Consider the following 22,601-nt stretch of genomic DNA (forward strand, 5'->3'; position numbering starts at 1 on the left):
ATATCCAATACTCAGGAAGGCCCAACTGAATATTATCATTACCTGGTCACTGAAGGGCATTGTGCAATTTATATCCAAACGGTCTTCACCCTCTAGCTTCAGCAGGGAGTTTCCGAGCAATTTCTGCAAATGACAAAAAGATTTTGTTATTGTTGAGTTAATCTTTATCCCTTTCTCTATCAGTATTTTAACCATGTAAGGTCATCATTTCAGACAGGCAAAAAGCTTGGCACAGATTTCTTTATCTCAGAAAGCTAAAAATTGCGGGGATACCGCCTGCAAAAGAATTAGTAAACTTTTATCTACCTGAAACGCAGTCGGGCAAACCGATCAGAATTAACCTAAACTCAGAGAGAACCTATTGTTGTCTATCCTTTCCATTTCCCCTAATCTGCTGCAATGGAGCAGCGAAATTTTCCTAGGGGAAGGATTAAAAAAGAGAGTCCAAATGTTGGTGAGAGCATGTATTTTCCTCAGAGACAAAAGGAATGCTAGCATGAGAAAAGAGATGATTTCCTGCTAGTCAGATATTCCCTACCTCCAGAGCTAACATTCCAATGTGCAATGCCATAGAATGAAATCTCCCTTTATCAGAAAATAGAGCGTTATCAGTGCAACAATGGTGAAAAAGGCTATCCAAACCCAAAACAAATCCATTTAACCTCGTCAGGAATAAAATTCAAACTAAAACACCCCCCCCACACACACACCCCAAGAAACACAAAAGCCCCGACTCCGTAAGAATGGGAGAGGAGGGAGCTTTCTGCTTGTTTGTTTCTTTCTTTTAAGCTTTGCTCATTCGATGTGGTACATTATGAGATCGGATTTAAACCATGTCCTAACTGCGCTTTCTTCCTTTTCCGTTTGCTGAATTAGAGAGGCACAATTTTGGGATCCTCTTACTATGCTCCAAGTCTCAAGAAGGGTATTGTAATATAAAGCATCGTCACAATGAACTAGTTTCCTGGTACTCGTACATCATAAGGCAGAAGTAATAACTTACCTTCACTTAAACCTCAGTATGTCAAATACCGAAAAATTATTTTTCAAAACTCTGCTCCCTCCCAGAATATTTTATTATTAAATGAAACTTTTATACTCACAGCATCAGCCTCAGCTTTTTCTCTGGAAACTCTCCCACCTGCCACTATTGATTCCAGTGCTGTGACCCAGCGCTGTTTGTCAGGGAAGCTGGGTGCTAACAGGTAGAGTGTTCTACCAGGCCAGCAAGTGGTGTGTGGATGAGACTCCAATTTTAGGATATATGGCACATCTGAGATGTTATATAGATAGAATAAGACTTAGATTAGTTTGTGGAATATTGTCAGTGGATTAAAATCAACACCTTTCAGCCTCATTGGAGAGAAGTTGTATTTATCATCATGACGTGTTACCATGGCAATTTATACATAGGTTTCTCCTTTACAGGTCCTGCACAGGCTAGCTACTTAAAGCTAAATATTAGCTGGATGTATGCAATCCATACATACAATGCTGTCTCTACTAAATAAAAATAATTTCTTGCCTTTTATTCAAAAGAGAAAGAAATACCATTGTGAAAAAAAGTACAAAAACAGCCACTTGACTAAAGTTTTCCCTGTACTGTTCAAGAAAAATCTGTAAAAATTGGTTATGGAAACCTTTGTTTTTAACAATCTGTATCCTTTAATGTTAAAGTCAAACATACATAATCTTTTCATCAGTTCTATTCAATACATACAAAGCAAAACATCAACATTTTTTCAGAATAAGAGACTGTATACACCCCACAGTATTTCTAAGTTAATGACTTTCTGGTTAGAGCACAATGGTGGCATGAATTACGACACTTCACACTTGATAGAGAGCATTGAGAGAAGAAATTTAAATAAACCGAGTGCTTTTAAGTATGTTACAAAACTCTTAAAATTTACTTCCATTTGGCTTGATGATTGTATTATTTGCAGTTCAACTACCATGACAGAAGCAACAGCCTACGTGTAACTAAATCTAGATGACTGACCTATTCACCTAATTCAAATAGAGGTAACCTCAAAATTACACAGTTACAGAATGGAAGTTAAAGGGAGAAAATTCTGTTCAGCCAAACAGAATGCCAACTGGTGGCAAGCCAGATGAAGTCCATTTGACCTCATCTACATTAGATTCTCACCTGTCTTTGCTGTATTGGTAAGTTCAGTAGCTCCTACAGCTCCATGGACAGTTACATCACCATCAGGAAGGCAGAGCTCAAATTCCTCCAGAGGCCTCTGTCCAGCTGCAGGGAGAACGGGGAGACAGATTACGAAGAAGAACAAACACGTAAATAGCAAGAAAATAATTGTGATAGCAAAATGAAGTGGATACACACTGGATGTTTCACAGCTGGATTATTACAACGTACCAGCTAATAAAACTGTTAAGGATCTAGAAAAACAACAATGTTGCCTTATTACAGAAGATTTAGCTAAATTAGGTATGGCCACAGCAAACAGTAACAATCTTTAAGCCTCTCAACTCACCAAACAGTATCTGAAGATTAAAAAAAAAGTGTTCTTCCTAGAAATGCTAAGTTACCTTCTCTTGCTTCTGCATCATAAATGAGCACTTTCGTTCCCTCCAGGACAATATACTTCCTGTCCCAGCCCTGTTGCCCACGTTTATTATTCCTGAAGAAAATAAGCACAAAGTCACGTTGGATTTTCTGCTTGGATTCTGAATAAAACAAGCATGCAACTCCTAGAAAGACGAATTTCTGTGGTAATAAGTACTTATAACGGGCATGTACCGATTATCACATTGTAAGAGCCAGGATAATATAAGGAACCGTTCCAAATGTTTCAGCACCCGATAAGGCACCAAGATTCATGTTTATACCTTGGCACTTTCATCCATCCTTCAAGTCGTAGACTGCTGCTTGGCTCCTTCAGCTGCAGACCGGGAGAATTCATTTTATCCCGGCAGAACGCTTCAGAGAAGTGCGTGGCATATTCTGCTGGCAGTCCACAAGTAGCTGGCAAGCAAGTGGAGCATTTTGGGTGACACATCACCTGGCATTCTGACAAAAGGACAGAGAAAAACTTCTGTTCAATGACAAAAAAAATCATGACACAGCTGCCTCAACTTCTAATGCACAAACCCCGGCTTTTCCAAGACTCTCCTTCTCCTCTAAACCATCAGATGTTTTCTAATGTAGAATGTTTGCACCAACTAGTTTCAAAGTCTTCATACTCGGCCCTTTCTTCAGCTTTTACTGAAAATCTGCTCTAGATGGCTGATGCTTTTTCATTCTACCGTCCAGTTACACTTTGTTTACGCGCACACTCTGCTCTTACCAAGACATTTCGATGCTTGCCGTCCAAAGTGCACAGTATCCAGACACACCGCACATTTTGTTGCTCTCATATTTAGCCCCACGTTAAAACGATGTGGGATATTATGATGCATTCGCTCTTTTAGGCGTCGGCTGTACTCTGGAAGGGACAAAATTTATTATCAGGATGACAACTGTGATAGGGATGAAAATCATAGTAGGTTTTGGCATTTTAAGGCCAAGGTGACTACATATCTCTATCAAAGCCCTGCTGAACATAGACACTATTTTCCTTTGCAATCCGCAAATCTTAAGCTACGTTACCACCTCAGTAATTACCTTATACAGATGCACAGAATGTGCCGCTTGAGAACAGACTGCAGAACTGAAACGGCTAATGGTTGGTGTAGCAAGATTATGTCAATCAAACCATCTAAATTTCAAGTCTGCACTCAGCTCCAAGGCTTACGATGTGCTAAACTAATCTCTCAACTTTGCTTATAGCTAACAAACCCTTCAACACCTATACTGTTGCAATCAATACACAGCAGGCCTTCTTCAAACAGCCTTCATGCTAACCATCAGTGCCAGCGTATCTTAAAGCATACCTAAAACCCCTGTTAGTGGATCTATATTGAGCAAAGTTTATCCTTCGAGGCACGGTCTTTTACTGATGAACATGATTCTCTTCCCTGCCCATGATCTGCCTCTTGAGGACACCTTCCCGTGCCGATGTTACCCATCCTCATAGCACCCTGTGCCTCCCCAGCTATCTGGGACGCTGGACCGGGGCGTGGGTTCTGGCGTTTTCCAGCTAAAGGCTGGAGGTTTTAGTTCAGAGTCTCTGGCTTCAACACTCACTCTGGAATACTGCTTAACTAACAATAAATGAGCAGAGCCCTCAATCCTTTAATTTCTTCTGATGACCTTCTCCCCTCCATTCTCAAGGATATGGAAGGGTATCCCCTTTTTCTAGTTAATAGGATATTAATGTCGTCTTTGACCTGGTATCTTCCTTTTATGCCTAACTGAAGTCTTTTCCCTTTGCCAAAAGTCTTGATAGAATCTTTCTGCTCAGCAGAACAAATCTGCAGTTTAGACAAGTGAAAGTGTTAACTGCTAAGGAAACAGCCATAAATCCTTTTGATCAATGCAGAGAGTAGTACAGAAAACATACTCCTTTGAAAAAAAACAAGCTCTTAAAACAATTCATGCCAATAATTACTTTGTTGCTGAAGTTTTCAGAAATAAATTATATAATCCAAATAGAGAATTTTAAACCAAAAACGAAAGCAAAACTTATCATCTAATATTCCTATCATGAAAAAAAATCTGGTTTTGAAATTAAAGAAAAAAGAGATAGCACTGAAATAGTAGACAGAAAAAACAGTAACAGAGAAGTTCACCACGAACCTACCCTCTGGTGTGGAAGATTCCTTCCTGCGACTGGAGGGCGGAGCTAGCAAACTGATCGGAGTAGGCTGATGCTCTGGTGAGCGGACTATGGCAGACATGATGATCTGCTGCCTGGCTGTGGCTGGAGTGGATGGATGGGGATGGTCTGATATTTTCCGATGAGCAGCTATAGACGAGATAAATGCCACTCATTAACATAACCAATATGAAACACTAGTTCATAGCAGTGGTTCTGTATAACCATCCAGCGGTTACAACCCGCAGAAAAAAGTGCAGCCTTATTGCATCTTCACAGCAGTAGATAAGAATTAAGCAACATATGTTACTGCTACAGTGGCACACAATTAAAGCACGTTTTCAGACCAAAAACGTGCGTCTCCTTCCAGATTCACCTTTTCTGTAACCCCTACCTTCTTCACGAGCAGATCTGAGTTCAATGCGTGTTTTCTGTAGAGCCTCCTCCAGCTCAGCAGAACGAGCCTTCTCCTTCTCCAGTGCCACTTTCAGCTCATTGTATTGCAGGGGAACCTGTGTGGGTAAAGAAGGGTCCTCTTTCCGCCGACTAAACAGGCCCTAGCAACAGAAACACACAGACAACTCCTAACTCCTAGTAAGAGATGGCTTAAACTAGGCAAAGTGAAACTAGCTAGTGGCAGTCCGGCCAGAGGGCCTAATGGTAATTCTGATACGTGTAAGGATGGATTTTTAGTTCACATTGGCACTGGAGAGAAAATGTCGAGATATGGATTAAAGAGGGACGTACATTACCTGTTAGTACTCACACCTTGAGTTTCCGAAAGCATCTAAACAGAGGATCTCAAAATACGTGGTTAAAATTAAATTACTTAATTCAAAATGACATAACGGCTTATGACAAAGATGTGACACAAGTCACATCCCCTGACTAATCAATCCTATGCTGTAACTACAAGACAACTGCTCTAGATAGCAATATGTTCATACACACATACATACTTACCATTAAAAAACCCCACACGGTTAAAATTCTATATTCCTACAGCCTCACTGAGGTGTAGCTACGGGGTTGTAACCTAAGTATTGTAGGAATAACAAAATACTGGAAAGCCACAAAGAACACATTCTGCCTAGTAAAGTTTGCGTTCAGCAACTCAGAATGCTCTTAAATGAGGACACATTTGTGTTACACAAAGAAAGGTAAAACAGAATATTCTGAATACACAGCACGTAACTAATCACAAAACCATCATTTAATTCCATGCCTCTCAAACCTTTTCCACCCACCTTTTTCTTTTTTGCTGGTTGGTCCATCTTTGCCTGCAGGAAATCAATGAGTTTGGTTTGCTGAGAAATAGTGCCCTCCATTTTCACTTTTTCATGGGAATAGAGAACCTGTGAACCACACACACACACACACAAGAAATTTCATCTTAATAGAAGAAACAAATGGATAATGCAACAGCAGAACAGAGCTAAAAAATAGTACAAGGAAAGTCTCACACAGAAGCAGTAGATCACATCCTAAAACCCCACTCCCTGTGGGGATTAAAATTTAGGATTAAACCCCACAGGGAGTGGGGTTTTAGGATGGGGAGCAGAGTCCTGCCCACTGTTTCCTCACCCTCACCTGAATGTTTTCCAGCTGATATTCCAGGTCACTTCTTTCAGTCTTCAGAAGATCTGCTCGATCTAGAGCCTCTTGCAGACCTTGAGTTAGGCGGAAGATGTGATTCTTTTGTAGATCCATTTGCTGCTGCAGCTTTGCCTGCTGTTAAGAGGAAAAAAAAGGTCAGTGTCTTGGTTTTGTTGTTTGCTTGTTTTTAAATAAAAGCTATTAAATGTTATCATTCCTTGTAAAATAAGCATCACTGCAGAACTTAACAGTAAACAGACAATTCTTTAAAAGCTGGAAAATTACAATATTCTAGAAGTTCTCCTTCCTCTCAGAACACATTATGACTAAACAAGCATTTCTGTGCAGTGTATTTATACTAACTTGTAGCAACACCATTTCTTTCAACTGCATGTTCAAGTTATTTGCTTTTTTAAGCATTTAAAATCTTGTAATTGTTAATAGGACTGCACATATATGAAGAATTTCTCGATACCATTTTCTCAAGCTCTCTGTACAATCACCAGAAGCCATCTCAGATTTTCTCAATCTCTGTACAATCACCAGAAGCCATCTCAGTACTTTGTAATAAATAAAAATAAAAAAAAAAATCTTTCCTATAAACCCAGGTAAACTCCTTCCTCTATAGTCGTATGAGATAAGGAAAATTATGTCCAATTGTTTACATCTTTGTCTCCAACTAACAACAGAAAAGGGCACATGATAAACGGCTCCTAATTCTTTCAGGTTTTATACTTCTTTGATGAGAAAGTCCCCGAGTATGAAAACCATTAACGCTCATGTCTTATGAAGCAAGAGCCAGAAATCTTTCACTGTGATGCATAATGGAGTTCTCAGCTCTAGGACAACTTGTCAGTACCCCAAGTACACCAAAAGGCTCTAACTGCCCTCTCTAATTGCCTGCAACCACCCTTCCCCTGCAACCTCTTCCCCCACTACCCGGGTCTGGCTGCCTGCATTCAATGTCTCACTGACATGGTGCAGGTGTGTAACCTTGGATCAGACTTCTGTGAACCAAGCTAAAGTATGAAAAAAAGAGCTGCGAGAAGCCTCGCCTGTGGCCTCCACCCAGGCACCCTCAGCACGTTGGCTCCCGAGCTGTTTTTAAGCTATGGTGCTTGCACTTGGTCTGGTCAGAGCTATGTTGTAAGAATGCTGTGCCTGGGCACGGACCTTGCCTTGCAGACCTGACCTAGGACGTGCCTCATCACTACAGGCTTCTGTAATGATCACCGGGCCCCTGGCTGAGCCCGATTACCTTCACCAAACCTGCTCTGCTCTTCTTGTTCAGGCACTGTGGGACTGTGCCCACTGGCTGCAAGGTTCCTGTCCTTGCCTGACTTGCTGTCACCCTTGGCTCCCAGCTCGCCTTCCCTTGAGGAGCAGTTCACTTTTACTGCTCCCCGACGTGGCCACACGCTTTGCAAAGTTTTAAGTAAAAACAAACCCCCCAACTTTATTAATCTCCCCAGTTATATAGAAGAAGGATGGATGTGTAACACTGCTATTCACACAACTTCCCCCCCTCAAGATGTGGAACCTTCTTCTGAAGCTATAACATGCATTTCCAAGGTTACCTCCTCCAGAAGTCTCTGCTTGAGCTCCCTTTCTGTCTCAAGCTTCTGTTGTAAACTGCGTGCATTCATCTCCAACATAGCATGCTTCTTCTCCAGGTCATTGAGCTAGGCAGGTGGGATAGATGGTCAGAATAGCATTGAACACTAATAAATATAGCGTTCCACAACCTTAAAATCCAATTTCACCAAGCACACGCACTAAAGAAAATGATACAATTATCCTTTACTTACTATAAGGGGGAAAAACCAACCAAACACCACTTTGGTACGCCATTGCTCAAACGCAGATATCAAGTTATTGAAGGACTTCGCTGTACACCCCAGGCATCATAGGCTGCTTTCTGCTTTAGTCTTTTTCAAAAGGAAATCCGAGGTCTTTGACTTGAAGATATAATTCTATTCTATGACGTCCAGTCTTTTTAATTTGCTCTAACATCTTGAAAAAGCTGCTCAAGACCACATTTCTACAAGTAATCTCTCTAGAAAAGTATCTCATCTAATTATGAAAGTCTAGGGTCAAAAGTTACTTACCTTATCAGAAAGGCTCTCAGCTTTGAGTTTTTGTTCCTTTAGTGCTTGCTGGAGGGCTAGAATCTCTGCCTTGTGTTCTTTGACAGCTAGTTCTACCACCTGGCGAGATTCAGTAATACGCTGATCTGCTCTCACTCTGTATTAAAATGGAAAATAATGTTACCTAACTCCTTTCTGGGCTTGACCTCTTCCTAGCAGGCAGTGGCATCACTAACTCTTTCAGGGGATTGCTTCAACTTCAAGATGTTACTTTATAAAGCCAGACTGTTTGCTGCAACGCTGTTATATTATATAACCCTGTTCCTGCCCCTGCTAGAACTACAGCCCGAAAATTTCCAGACCCCACAGGAACAGTTCGGAGCGAAGACTATTTTTCCATATAATAAAGCAGAAGATAATAAAGCAAGACATTTTATAAGTTACAATGATAAATACCACTCCCCATGAATCGCTCACTTGCAAAGAAACAAAAGGAACAATATCACTGGTGAATGACTATTAACTAATAAACCATTTTTAGAACTACCTCACAAGATTTTATATTTAGTTCCAACTCCCATATCCTGTTCTAAATATAATTTTTGTATTAACTTCTATAGAGCATTTTGATAAAAGTTAATAAAAGGGGGAGGAGGGGGAGAGACCTGCTCTGTTTCTCAGTATCCAGCATCCTCTGCAACTCTCTAACTCGACATTCAAACTGGGACTTCTCATCCCCTAGAACACTTCTCCATGCTTCCCACTGACGCTCTTTCTCCAGGAGTTCATCATTCAGGGCCTCCAAGTCCATTACTTGCTCTTCCAGCATTGTACATGTTGTCTTCAAGGCCTCCATAGTCTAAAAATAAATCCTCCTATCAATTCTCACATCCCACATCAAGCGTGCACTTTAAGCTTCAGCCTTACCATTTAAATTACAGTACATGCAAATTGGCAGCAAACATAAGCTGGTAAATCACAACCCATTTATTTCAAGGCTTCCATACATTCGCTTGTGATTGCCGTTAATGTCAGTTCTATCTCATTATGAAAATTTTGAGATTTCCAGGGTCACAAAATTAAAATGAATAATTCTAAATTACAATATATTCAGAGTGCAAAATTTCTAAATAAAATTGCATAAAAATACAATGGGAAATACCAAAAATTTCCATTCGCTCAACTGCTCTGGGAAGGAAGGCTTAAACGCCATTGCCCCTGGAAGCATAGTCATTCCTTACAGGTTTCCGGATTTAAGAGAATTTTTTGCCTTTCAGATAATTAACTAGCTATCGCGAAGAGATTGTGGTCCAGACTTATAAAGCCTTACTTGTTTCTGACTGGTAAGCTGCATCTCTCTCTCAGTGATCTCTCGACGGAGATGGTCAACTTCACTTCGCAACTGGACAACCTCATCATTGGCCCCTGAGGCCTCATCAAGTTGTTTGGACAGGAAGAAATTCTGATTGTTCAGTTCTGCATTGTCTTCACTGAGCTGGTTCAGCTGCTCTTCCAAGTCCGTAATCACCTAGAAAGAAAAAGAAATTAAATTACATGTCAGTGAGTACAGTGTTTTGATGAAGTGTTCTCTCTCAAACCATTTATCGCCAAGCAAGGAGACAACCTGGCTCTTAATTTTTTTTCAAATTTAAGCAAAAGCAATATTGTAATGGTAGATTTTATGCATAGGAGTGTACTTCGATTAGGAAGAGAGTTTTGTTTCTTACAGAAAATAGCTTGGGTTTTTTTGTTTTTAATTTGATTTAGAGTATAAATATGCTGCAATGGAATTTATTATTTGAGAGAGAACCTAAAGCACTGGATCGGGAGTCAGGAGTTGTTTGTATTCTCAGATCTGCTGCTGACTTACAGTGTGCCTTTGCCAAAGCACTTTACCTTTTTTCTCCTCAATTTCCCCTTAAGTGAAATAAGGCTAATACCTCTCAGAGAGGCTTTCGAAGCATGATATTTAAGAAAGCTAAACAAGAGGGACAATGGAGGCAGTTCAATCTGATGAATCTGCCTAGCACTTTTATTACTGTATGTAACATTGTAGGTAACCAGGAAAAGCAGAAAAATTTTAAGAAATATATTCTATCAAAGTAACAGCATTATGGATGGCAGCACTGGGTATATGAAGAAAGGAAAAAGTGCGGCAACACAACAGACTAACAGAAAATCAGTGAAAAGCAAAAGCTCGACAAGGACAATAGCCTTGCCTTTAATGAAGTGGAAGCGTCCATTTGTTTCTCAGAATAGCATTATACTACACGCTTTAAACCACATTCCCCTTCAATTTAAAGAAAAATATGAACAACGGTGGGCCATTTTCACAGTCCCATTTGATTTTTATGAATGAAAGGCCATGAACACGGGATGGATGAATACCTGAACCTCCTCCTAACTCAAACACAACGTCATCACAACAGAAGAGAAAGAAACCTCAGTGTGATCTTGAAATAAAAGGAGTTTCAGAAACTGGTAAACTCTGTACAATTCAACTCTTACAAATGTGTTCTAGAGGCATTTTTGCCTAGATGTCAAAGAAAAGACGGATACTTCATTAAATGGGAAAAATTAAAATCCCAGAGCACAGTTGGCCACACATTCACATTTAAATGTTCCAATTTCCTACACAAGCCAAGGACTTAAATATCTAAAGCAGTAGAGCATACAGCTCTTCCCAGCTATCTGGAAAGATGACAACCATTTCTTTTTGAAGAATCTGTAACGCATACTTTGGCAGCCTTTTACCATGCCTCTCCTAGATCTAAATTAACAGTATTTGATTTTTAAACTGTCAGCAGAAAAAGTCCAACTGACATTACTCCCTGCTGGGGGAAGGGGAGTTCCTGCTACCCATATGTTCAGGGCGAAATCAAAATGATTCATACTTTAAAACCACAACATTTCTCATGACAATCTGATCGTGTGGTTGTTTCTTGAGCACTCTTACTGCCCTGTTCAAAATATACATTTTATTCTGTATTGTATGCGTCAAGCTTTCAAAGAACGCAGAGTGTCTCATACGGATGTGTTAGTGTCTATATTGCTGTAGGGTAAGAACTTAGAAGTGTATTTATACAAACAAAAAGGAACAAAATGAGGTTTTTTTTTACAGTGTTTTACCCGCCATTCTTACAAGTAACATCTGAGATTTCTACTAACTGCCAGATAAGATAATCTCTCTTTTTCTTCTACGTGTTTTTATTTTTGTTTAACTACACCATAGATCTAGGCAGTTTTAAGATATATTTTATACATCCATGGTTTCTTCCACATATATTTTATATATTAAGACAAGTACTTTCTATAAAAATTATTTAACTAGTTTTGAGATACAAGAAGGCAGAGGTGGGGGCAACACAAAATGGATAAGGTGACGTGCAGAGTTCATGCATCAAACTACTTAATTTTTTTAAACTGGCTGTATTTCAAGTTGATTTTATCCCTTAAGGGCTGGAAGTTAAGCTCCCTTTCGCCTTTATTCTATGTTCTGAGATTTTGACTTCTCTTCATGAATATAACTAAAATTAAACCAGACCATTTCATATTTCACCGTTACATTTTATCTAGTAGGATATTTCTGGAAAACTTAAGAGAAATAACAAAGCAGCTAAGAAAGAAGGGTTCCAGAAGAAGTGACGTGGTCTCCTTTCTTGAATATTTTCCTAACAGTATATTTATTGACAATTCCAAAATGGCTTGGCTTAAATTCCAAATATATTATAACCTATATAATGTAATCTATACAGATTGATAGATTTTAATTTTTTTTTTTGAGAGAAAATTTGTTGTCATCAGTACAGTTTTCCTTGTTTCATGGGGAAAGGGGAAATTTGTTAACAAATCCAATTTTTAAAAGCTCTCTGCAGCTATGTATAACCCAACAGGGTTACAGAGTTTATAAATACTATAAAGCCTAAATAGTAATGGGTAATACTGACACAGGAAAATGGGACATGGTGCGATATAAAAGCCTGTCCAGGGAACCAAGAAGAAAGAAAACACAGATCAAAAAACCACATTTGATAGGAAATGTTGTCTTAGGCATACATACATACAACCTATGCCAGAATCCTGTACCTGAAAAGAGTTAATAGCTTTAGGTATTTTTCTTTTCAGTTAAGGAAATCCCCAGGCAAAAAATCCGAAATAAACCAACCAACCCTGAGCTATTCTGGAGTTCAGTTTGAAGTATATTAAAGGAAAGTCTGTAAGAAAACACTATTTTATCCTTTAGAAAACCATACTATAATTACAAAAATCTTCAAATTCAAAGTTTTTAAAACAGCGCCAAACACTGGAAAGCTTGGAAAAGCAATTCTAGACAATCTAGGCAGCCACTGTATCATCACTCACAGAGCGACTGAAATTTTCTCTTCAATCTATGCACATCTTCATCACAACTAATCCACAAAATAGAGAGATAATCTAACTATACCACGCTAATCTTGGCAGACTGCTCACTACATGCCACATCTAAGCGCACAACTTATCTTTATACTGATACAGAAGATTGTATCTCATTTTTAAATATTACAGAGCAACCCAAGCGTAACAGCTCTTCAGCGACAGTGACCACATTCGGCACAACTCGCTCCCCACTGCACAGTTTCAGAAAAGCAAAGGGTTTCTCTGTTGTGAGATTGTGCAGATTCACAGCTATTACACCTGGCCCTACAAACTTCTCCAGGCACGGATCACAAATTAAATATCGTAGCACCAAGCAGTTCAGGGCCACGATGATTAGCTTTGCTTATCAGACACAATGTACAAAATTTAACCCATATGCTCCACGCATCAAAACCACTGGCAAAATAATGAGGGAAAGGAGAAAAGGAAGCAGTTTTAGAATACTACTAACTGCAGCTTGCAAACTTCTCCATAACCTTATTCCTTCAGGAAGACCTCTCACTTCTCAGATGCCACCAATAAACATGCTGGAAAATGCTAGGACACAGCAAGGTAAACTGTTTCAGGATGCTATCAGCAGCATGTTATTTGGAGTTTAATGCAATTTTTCCTACAACCTTGATTCAGAACTTCCAGACTGATGCATAGTTTTACTCTATCCATTTCCACTCCTCCCCATCCCCACTAATCTTTACCAGAAAGCTAGCTGTCAGAAGTAAATAGGAAGGAAGAAAAAGCGCGCTCTCAGCCCCAAATTATTGTGAGGAGGAAGCAAGAGCAGGCATCAGACTCGCTTCGTCTTAACCTACTCACATTTGGATCCGAGAGACAAAGCTTTCCTAGCAGAGAAACACCACGCATCGCAATGGAGGAGAATACCAAGCCTCTTAATGAATGCAGCTGCAGCTAGACACCAGTCTGTATCTCTACCTGTTTGATCAATATATAACAAGGAACTCCCCACTTCCTTCCCCTTTCCATAGCCAGACAACATCTGTGACTTGAAACATACCTCACACAGAGATCTCAGTCTCCAAAACCTCATCATGGCTTAGCTCGAGGGACATTGCTCTCGTTAATAAATGCAGAGTAGTAGGACATTGCACAGACCGCATTCCTTTCCTTCCCACACCAATCCATTATTAAAACATACAGTCTCCTGTACTCCTCTGTCCTAGCTCGCAGAAGATGAGCTGCCTCTACCAACCATGAGCCTCACCCTCAAATGACGATATCGTTGTCCATGATGAAGGTCCCGTTAGGCTCTTTCACAGCAACCCCTCATCAACACCCTAGAAGTCTCTGACTTTTTGTCAGGCTACAAAAACTACAAAGCTCCGTTTTTGCCTATGACTGGCATCTGCCATCACGTTTTCTGTGAAATGAGAAGCAGGGATAACCCCACCCGCCCAACAGCCAATTTTTTTTTTCTTCCTCTTTTTTTACAAATTTAACAAAGCCATATAGAAGTTTTTGCCTGGGTATTAGCCTTGTTACAGTGGGCAAGATCCCTTTACTCGGAAACATAATTTAGCATCAAAGTATATAACATCTTTAGACATAACTTTGGAAGTTCTCAAGAGCACAGATTATGCTTGTATGCCAACTCATTTTGCCAATGTGGAATCAGGATCTTAGACCAAAGTCAGCAGGACTTTATGCATGACTGAAGTTATACATGTGCCTAACGGGCTTGCAGATTTAATGCCTCAATATCTGACCTCATAGACAAATGCAGAATCAAGCCTGTTAATGCTTAAGATAGGAACACAAGATGATGACAAAAGAACCTCAAGGAGGGAAGATAAACCTTGTTTTATTGGAGAAACCTTGAATAAATGGAAATGCAATATCCAATTAGTATTAAGAAATGCCACTCGCCTTGCTAGAGTAAAAGCAACAGCCTGTACCTGAAAAAAATTTGAAGATTCAGATGGTGGTTCCCTGGAATAGCAATAGTATTTTACTAAGCTGAGTGTAAATACTTTATAGGATTCCTTTCTTCTAAATATTTATAGACTTTACCACCCGCTTACTGAATGTTTTCTTTCTCAAACAATTCTACTATTATTTAGATAACTTAGTTGTATTTTTCACTTCAAATGTGTTGACGACCCAACAACAAGCCATAATTAAGAGGCAGTTGGAAACAACTGACAAATACGTAAATTTTCCTATTTAAGAAAATGCCTTTTATTTCTAGATCTTTTTCTGATTGCCTGGAAAATATGTTTAACACTCAAACGGATCATATTTTTGGTAGAACAATTCTTTAAATGTAGGGAACTAGTCCTTCTCCCTCAACAGATTCACTGGATGAGCTATCGTGAGAAGATTATGATAAAATATTGCTCTTCGTGTGTGCCCACATGCATCTCTGTGTGTACAGCAGGTACTAAAATTCATAATTTTTATTGTAATTATGTATCCTATTATTTCTTGCACAACTGAAAGACAGAGAAAGCAAATGCTAACATTTTCTTTTTGACCCCCAATAGCAAAAGAGAGATGTCACAAGATGAAACAATGCAGAGCTATCAGAGCAACTGAATATAAATTCACAAACAAGGCAGAAATTATGGCCGACAGCATAGCAATGGTCTCTGTGTGCACCCCAAAACACAGCAAATTTAAAATGAACAAATAGGAGAACCTAAAAAATGTCTACTTGGTCAGAGACCTCAGCAAAAGGAAAGAACAAGAGTGCAATGAGGGTACAAGGAAAGCAGACACGCATTTGAGGTGTAAGCCTTCTCTACAATCAGAAGCTGTGACCTTTGTGAAGCTAGAGAAACCGAAGAAATATCAAAGAAAGTAGATTAAGTATTTTTATCTTTTGAATACTACGAAAGTACCGATGTAATTCAATCTTTCAATTTTTTTTTCCCCTGCCTAATCTTATTTTCATTATCTTTTGAATACTACGAAAGTACTGATGTAATTCAATCTTTCAATTTTTTTTCCCCTGCCTAATCTTATTTTCATAATTCTTATGCTGTTTTAGGCTTCTCAATAAGACTAAATAAAAAATAATCCCACACCAAAGTTTGCCAGACTAGTTCAAGGAGTTTGTTTCAGCTTAAAAAGGATATCTTTTGAAAACTTGCTAAAAGAATAAGTCCACTCCTTATCATGCTGCATAAGTAGCAGCAGATTACAATTATTCCCTTGAAGTGTTATCTTATTTTAAAAGGAGTATAAATTCTAATCACCTTCAGGTAGAATCACATGGTCACCAAAAAGCAAAGCCTGCATCATACTGGTCACAATCAGATGAAAGTGAGGCTGGAACATCTGGTGAAGGCACCACAATAAGCGTTCCCTGATCCCTCACTGTCAATAGAAGATTGTCCTCTATTTTCTCTCGGTGCTGCTCAGTAGACAGGATGGACAGCTAGAACTACTCATAACACAGAACAAGAAAGTTTCTATCCATGGTCAATTACATTATACATGCATTCTCCTGGGCTGGAAAGAGAACGTATGATGAGCATGTATTATTCATTTAAGAACTATTTAATTAATTTCTTATTGATGAGGATGTCTGATCCCACTTATCCCACTGAAGGGCCTTACAATGCACAACACTTTTAGAAATCTGTTTATGCAGAATCTTCGAAGCTCTCAACATTCTTGAAATGTTATGGGTCACTCTTCACTGCTGGAGATTGTTCACCACACTTACAGAGCCAACGTGTTACTAGATAATGCGTTACAACCTCTGAAAGGCAGCCTACCATGCAGTGAAAAGAAGCTACAGATTTCCCACAACTGGTTTTTGCCTGCATGGAGATCACATAAGCATTTTCACAGAAAGCTGTCGTTCTGTATGAAGGGCAAGATAGAACAAAAGAAGATAGCTATGGATGTAAGATACACAATAGCACAGATGGAGCTAGAGGATCAGCCTAAGAAAATGAAGGAGGGAACAAAAAGTAAAGTTTCTTGTGCAGGATTTCTTTTAGATATAGGTTAAACACACTTTGGTAAGCTCTACTTCCTCATTTCTTCCTATCAGTATATTCTATGAACAGAATAGAAGAATCCCCTTGCTTAGTGCTAAAGAACAACTGAGGAAACCAGAGTAACTCTCATCCTGAAAGGATATTTTTGAAAGATGAAAACCTGTACATTAGATAATTTTTCGTGCTGTAGGACTAAGTAAGTTTGAGGAAGTCACTGGAAGGAGGGAAACAATCAGGATAAAAAAACCCAGCAATTAAGCCCTGCTTACAGGGTGGGGTAAAGGAGAAACAGCCTAGAAAGATCAGCAATCAATGCTGATACAGAGGACTGTGGTCCTTATTCAACATTTTTGTAATTCATGTCATTGGAAGACAGATGCTCTCCACCAACCATCATAAACAAGTTTGAAGATAGTGTTAATCTGCAAGAATCCCTATTGATAGACAAGCCCCCGGACATCTGTCCTGGATTGATGAAATGAATCTAAAAACAGGTCAAAAGACCTCAAGCAATAGAAGGAGCAAATTAAGATCCTAGAGTCCTCTCTGCTCTTTGAGCAGACGGCTACATGTCAATGTATTATTTGGAACCATAACATCTCCTGCCTCTTCAAACAGTGTTGAAGTCCTCCTTAAAACCCACAATAGCGTGAAGGCTCTTCCACTCTGGCCTAGATCTACAAGGCAGCTCAGGATTTGGACAGGTAGATCTTTTCTTCTTGTGAGCAGAAAAGATCTTCACCTACAATCATTTTTTGCAGCTGCTACACCATTCTTATTAGCTGCACTGCAATGAGATATTTAATTTACTTTCTTCTCCAAAAAGAAGAGTAGTGTTAATTTCATGATCAGACTAAAACCTCAAAATTGAGGTTTACCTGAAACCTAAAGGAAATCAAATCCAATCCATCTAGCTCCTACTAACACCTTGAAGCCAAAAGTCCACATTAGGAACTAGTGTCATCAAGGATTAAATAAGTAAATTGTTTGTTTCCTCATCCTTAATTTCAAAATAATTCAATGATCTGTATTTAATACTCACTGTGCAGCTATTACGAAGGGCTTCAAATTTACGCTGGATTTCATCTCTATGTGCCTAAAGGAGGTAAGAAGTTAATCATCAATTTTTCATACATTAGAATTCGAATCCAACAGCTGTTGCTAAACAAACTGCAGAACAATCTACCAGCAAGCAAAGTTTGGAAGGCAGACGCTGCAGGCTATGAAAGCACTCTGTAGTGGCAAAGAACTGATTAGCAAAAGTCACATCCTACTTAATCAAAACACACTTATGCTCCCAATTCTGAACTACTTTAGAAAAATGTACAAACTCGAGAACTGAATTATGTAAAAGGTTCCATCTGAAATGGTCACCAGAAGACATGTCAATTCCACGTTACGTTTGTACATTCTTGACATTTAAATTTGAGTTGGTTTTACTTTCATATCCAGATTGGTATTTCATATAAAATAAATACTGCATACAATTTAACGCTTGCAAAGAAAAACTGTAACGAAGTATTATGCAAGCTATCCCAAACAGCTCTGCCAATCTACCTGAATCCTACCATAAGGTACCATTTAATTCCGAGCCTCTCTAAAAAGCAGTGATGAAACATAATAATCAATTCTTTGGAAGACAGCATCCAAAGTATGGAAGAGTGCAAACACTTATTTTAAAGAATGCAGTATTGCATGCACCATTTTACCTCCTAATTTACAAGCAAAGCATGGCAAAGCAAAAGTTCTTGTTTCAGCCTCATGGCCTCTCCCAAAATTCATAAAACTGATTTAACAAGTGTCTAATGTCACACGCTATCTGAAAACTTAACAAATGAAAGGTCAGTGCACTAGCACATCCAGCCACCTTTCTTCATTCCGAAGATTTTCCTTAGAGCCAAGAGACTAAACAGGAAAAAACTGTTCAGCAGAAGTCAAATATGAGAGCTAAAAAGCTATCTTACCACAACAAGCAATGTGAAAAATAAAAAAAGCATATTAAAAAATCCATAACAGAAATACTCCCGAGCCCACTGAACTGGACTATCTTACAACAGCTGGTCCAAAAGCACTACCATTTTGCCAAATTAACTGAAGCAATAACTGAGTGAACACAGGTCATGAATATTTATCTGTTTCACTGGCGGTGTAGAGCAAAGATATCGAGCACATTGCCATCCCATTGGCAGTGATATTAGTTGTTAAGCAAAGCTTTCAGCTGGGAGGGGACCGCCTCAGTTTTGAGCAAAAAAGAAACTGATGCCATGTTCTATGCAGTTATTCTTAAGCCGTGGTGTTGTTGCCGTACTTTCCCAGCATGTACCCGCTTTAGAACAACTCTGAGTGAAGGGTTCTTCCATTCATCTACCCAAACATCGACCTAATACAAGCACCTATCTCAGCTGAGCCCACCATCCCTTCCGAAAAATAGCAATGGCAGAAATATTCGGAACAGTTCTTCAATCAAATGCCACTGGAGCAAGAGAATGCACATTTTCAACATTTCAAAATAACTGGATTTGAAGGTCATTTAAGACTGCTGCTCAATGGGGGTTAGCTGGTAGCAGGTCATATACTTCTCCACTCTCTCTCCCCACAGCCCTAGGAATCTTTTATGAAGGAAGTATTTCTTAGAATCAAGCAGTTTGAAAGCATCTTTTTGTATTCAAGAGACAGCAACCAGCAGCATATAATTTAGAATTTCATTTACTGGGAGTGGGGGAAAAAAGAAAATGAGGGGGGGTGGGAATTGAACTTTTTTTTCCTTTATATCATTCACACACCTCACCAGAGACTGCAAGACACACGTGACAATTTTCAGTGAAATAACCATTGGAATAAAATTACATGCTAACAACACTATTTTCCTAGGAATTTGTTGTTTTTTTTCCCCCTGAATAAGTATCCTCAAAGCAGGGTAACTGATAGGAAAAAAAAAGAAATATCAAAACATTTATGATCATCAAGTACTTTCAAACTCATGAGATATTATTTAAATAAGTAAATCACAGAGTAAAACTCCTAACAATAATTTCATATGCAACTTTCACCTCATCACAGAAGTAATAATGCTCTTACAAACAATCAATCAGTTTTGGCAGCAATGAACCACTACTAGGAAGCATTCATATAGTTAGAGATAATAAGACAGACAAAATTTGACATTTCAGCCATCCCTGCCTCTATCAGCACAAGGCACAATTCATGTGCTGGTGTGAAAATTAAAAATTAAATAGTATAAATCCATTTTAACCTCTTTATGAAACATGCACCTACATAATTCTAATCTGTATATACAGCTCATAGTACAAATTTTAGGGCTCACCGTGAGAGCTTGAATCTCTTCCTCTGCCTCAGCTGTAGTCTCCTCTAGTTCAGTTTTGGCTTCGCGGAGCTGATTCTCCAGGGCTGTCCGTGCAGCCTGCAGCCCAGTAATTTGAGATTCCCGCTCCTGGAGTGTCAGCTGCAATTCTGTCAACTGCCTTTTGAGTTCCAGCTTTTGTTCTTCATGCTCTAGACTAACCTGAAGAAAGAAAAGTAGCATCCGGATATAAGTTACTACCAAAGAAAATACAGCCAATGTAATCTCATTTCAGACCTCACTTTAAGATGCCATTGCCATGTCTATCCCAAAAATCACATCTTGACAGATTGCTTAAGTCACTGAGAAGTCAAGGACGCAGCTTTGACTACTACCTAAAAACTACTGGTTTGCTTTGCAAAAGGTTAAAAGCAACCTGGCATTTTGAAACAACAACAAGGGCACATGAATTGTTCCAGCTGTGACTCCAATATCACATATCAAACGTTGATATAAAAAGCATAAAAGCTGAAGTAGTTTGGGGTGAACTTTCTTCACTGAAATTGGGAATCTTTAAGTATCTTTCTATGAGAACCTTCAGGCATAAACATCAATACTAATTCTTTACACGTATGTAAACATTACATAGATTTTGCAATTGACTTTCACATTTCATTTTCCCTTCAGATTCTTTTTAAAAGAAACCAACCAGATCATCTGGCTCTGGGTTTATTTGAATGGCTTCTGTTGAAGGTTTTCTTGAGGCATACTCAGGGATAAACATGTCATTTCCAGAAATGGATAAGAAATGAACAAGCAGCAGAACAGATCTCAGTGCTCAAAATCAATTCCAAACCTTAGCACCTTCTTCAGGCTGTCTGCTATCCCAAGTGAATCTGTCTGTTGTGGTGTAGATGCGCGACAAGCCTGCCAGAAATCTTACACTGGTCCCAACCAACTTCCGGTCAAACAAGGACATGTGTTGGTCGTCCAACCCTCTTAGCTAAAGGCAAGATTTCAGTCTTAGCTGAAAATTAGTGGAGTGAGACTGGAGAAGGTAAAAGAAGATTTGAAGTGGATCCAAACTAGTTGATACAAAACTAAAAATGAAGCACAGCTCACAAATCTTTAAAAACGCATATTTTCATATTACTGTTAGGTTTCCTTTCCAGAAAACTTCTGAAAAATGTGCGTGAAGCAACAGGTCTCCCGTTTTCTTACAGCAGTTCTGTTGTGTCCTTTGCTTTCTATTCTGTAGACTCTAAGGCTATGGTTAAGCTGGTCATTGTACATAGCTAAGGTTTTATTCTCTACCCCATAACCACTCTAGCTGGACAACATTATAAGAATATTGTACAAAAAAAACCCCATAAATATGATTCTGAGAAAGCAAGATGATATAAAAGCTCAGACTCAGTTAGGTCTAAGAATGACAAATCCTTAATACTTACTTTTATCTCCTTCTAATGAGCAATTTTTAATTTTTTTTTTTTTTACCCCTTGGGGAAAAAAAAAGTACTGCTAGACCAAACTAAATCAATACACCTTAAAAAACTATTTTTTAATGACACACAGAACTAAAACAACTTAATTCTAGTTCTCACTATAATACTCAAAATGGGGTACATTCAAGTAAGTTTGTTTGGAGGGATTAAACCCAAGTTTTCACCTCTCGCAGCCTAGTCTCTAACTCCAGCAGGCGGTTCTTGTCAGTGTGATCTTGGTGACTCATCTTTTCCAATTGTTCTTCTAATTTTCGATTCTGGGCCTCTAACTTTCCAGCTTGTGTTTCCAAGTAGAACTTCTGTTGCCTGAGCTCTGAAATCATCTCCTCTTGGGCTTTCCTGATAGAAGAAAAGCACAAGTGACAAACCCAAAATGTCTTTAACATATGTGCTTTCACGGGGGTGAAGAAGGAATAATATACTACAAGTTTCCTGTTAAGTAGAATAGTTAAGTTCATAGCTTAAATTCTACATCCCAACTAAAAAGTCAACTCTTTATTCCTGTCTGCAAAAGATCCATGTACTAGTGCATTCATCAACATACGCCCAGAGCACTAAAATTCCATGTTTTCAAGTTGCACAGAAAAATTAACCTTGTACGCGGTAATCTACAACAATATTTAAGCTACAGTTCATTCCTCTCATTTCACCAATTCCTTGTTACATGTTTTTCTATACAGGAAAAATAAATGCTAAGAATAGTTGCTTTCACAAAATGTATTTCCATGAGATAAGAGAAACCCTATGGTTTAGAGTTTGGAGGCGGAGGGGGGTAGTGTTGTGGGTTGTTTTGTTGGGGTTTTTTTAAGTTGTAATGGACCTAGAACTTGACCTACATTGAAGCGAAGCTTTGTTGTCTCTGATCAAAGTCTTAATCTACAAAGTGAACAAAAATAATTACTTGTGCTCATAGAATTTTGAGAGCTGGCAACGATTAATTATTACCGTAAGAATTTGAAATGGATAACCTGATAAAAAAAAAAAAGAAGGAAGGAAAAAAGGTCTTC

General features: G+C 38.8%; 1 protein-coding gene across 2 annotated transcripts in view; it reads right to left on the minus strand.

Annotated features, from left to right (window-relative positions):
* The window catches only part of CIT (citron rho-interacting serine/threonine kinase), a 71,178-nt gene that overhangs the window by 8,450 nt on the left and 40,127 nt on the right, over positions 1–22,601 (minus strand). For both annotated transcript variants that reach the window (XM_009287519.1, XM_009287518.1), the window contains 17 exons: positions 21,759–21,933; positions 20,114–20,311; positions 17,831–17,884; positions 9,738–9,935; positions 9,073–9,266; positions 8,429–8,564; positions 7,898–8,002; positions 6,315–6,455; positions 5,972–6,079; positions 5,119–5,281; positions 4,710–4,874; positions 3,315–3,452; positions 2,857–3,037; positions 2,557–2,648; positions 2,153–2,257; positions 1,104–1,273; positions 43–123 (listed from right to left, as the gene is read on the minus strand). In XM_009287519.1, coding sequence (XP_009285794.1) covers positions 43–123; positions 1,104–1,273; positions 2,153–2,257; positions 2,557–2,648; positions 2,857–3,037; positions 3,315–3,452; positions 4,710–4,874; positions 5,119–5,281; positions 5,972–6,079; positions 6,315–6,455; positions 7,898–8,002; positions 8,429–8,564; positions 9,073–9,266; positions 9,738–9,935; positions 17,831–17,884; positions 20,114–20,311; positions 21,759–21,933 — 2,404 coding nt within the window. The remainder of the gene's footprint in view (positions 1–42; positions 124–1,103; positions 1,274–2,152; positions 2,258–2,556; positions 2,649–2,856; positions 3,038–3,314; positions 3,453–4,709; positions 4,875–5,118; positions 5,282–5,971; positions 6,080–6,314; positions 6,456–7,897; positions 8,003–8,428; positions 8,565–9,072; positions 9,267–9,737; positions 9,936–17,830; positions 17,885–20,113; positions 20,312–21,758; positions 21,934–22,601) is intronic.

The sequence above is a fragment of the Aptenodytes forsteri genome, unplaced genomic scaffold (genome assembly GCF_000699145.1).
Source record: "Aptenodytes forsteri isolate BGI_AS27 unplaced genomic scaffold, ASM69914v1 Scaffold297, whole genome shotgun sequence".
Taxonomy (NCBI): Eukaryota; Metazoa; Chordata; class Aves; order Sphenisciformes; family Spheniscidae; genus Aptenodytes; species Aptenodytes forsteri.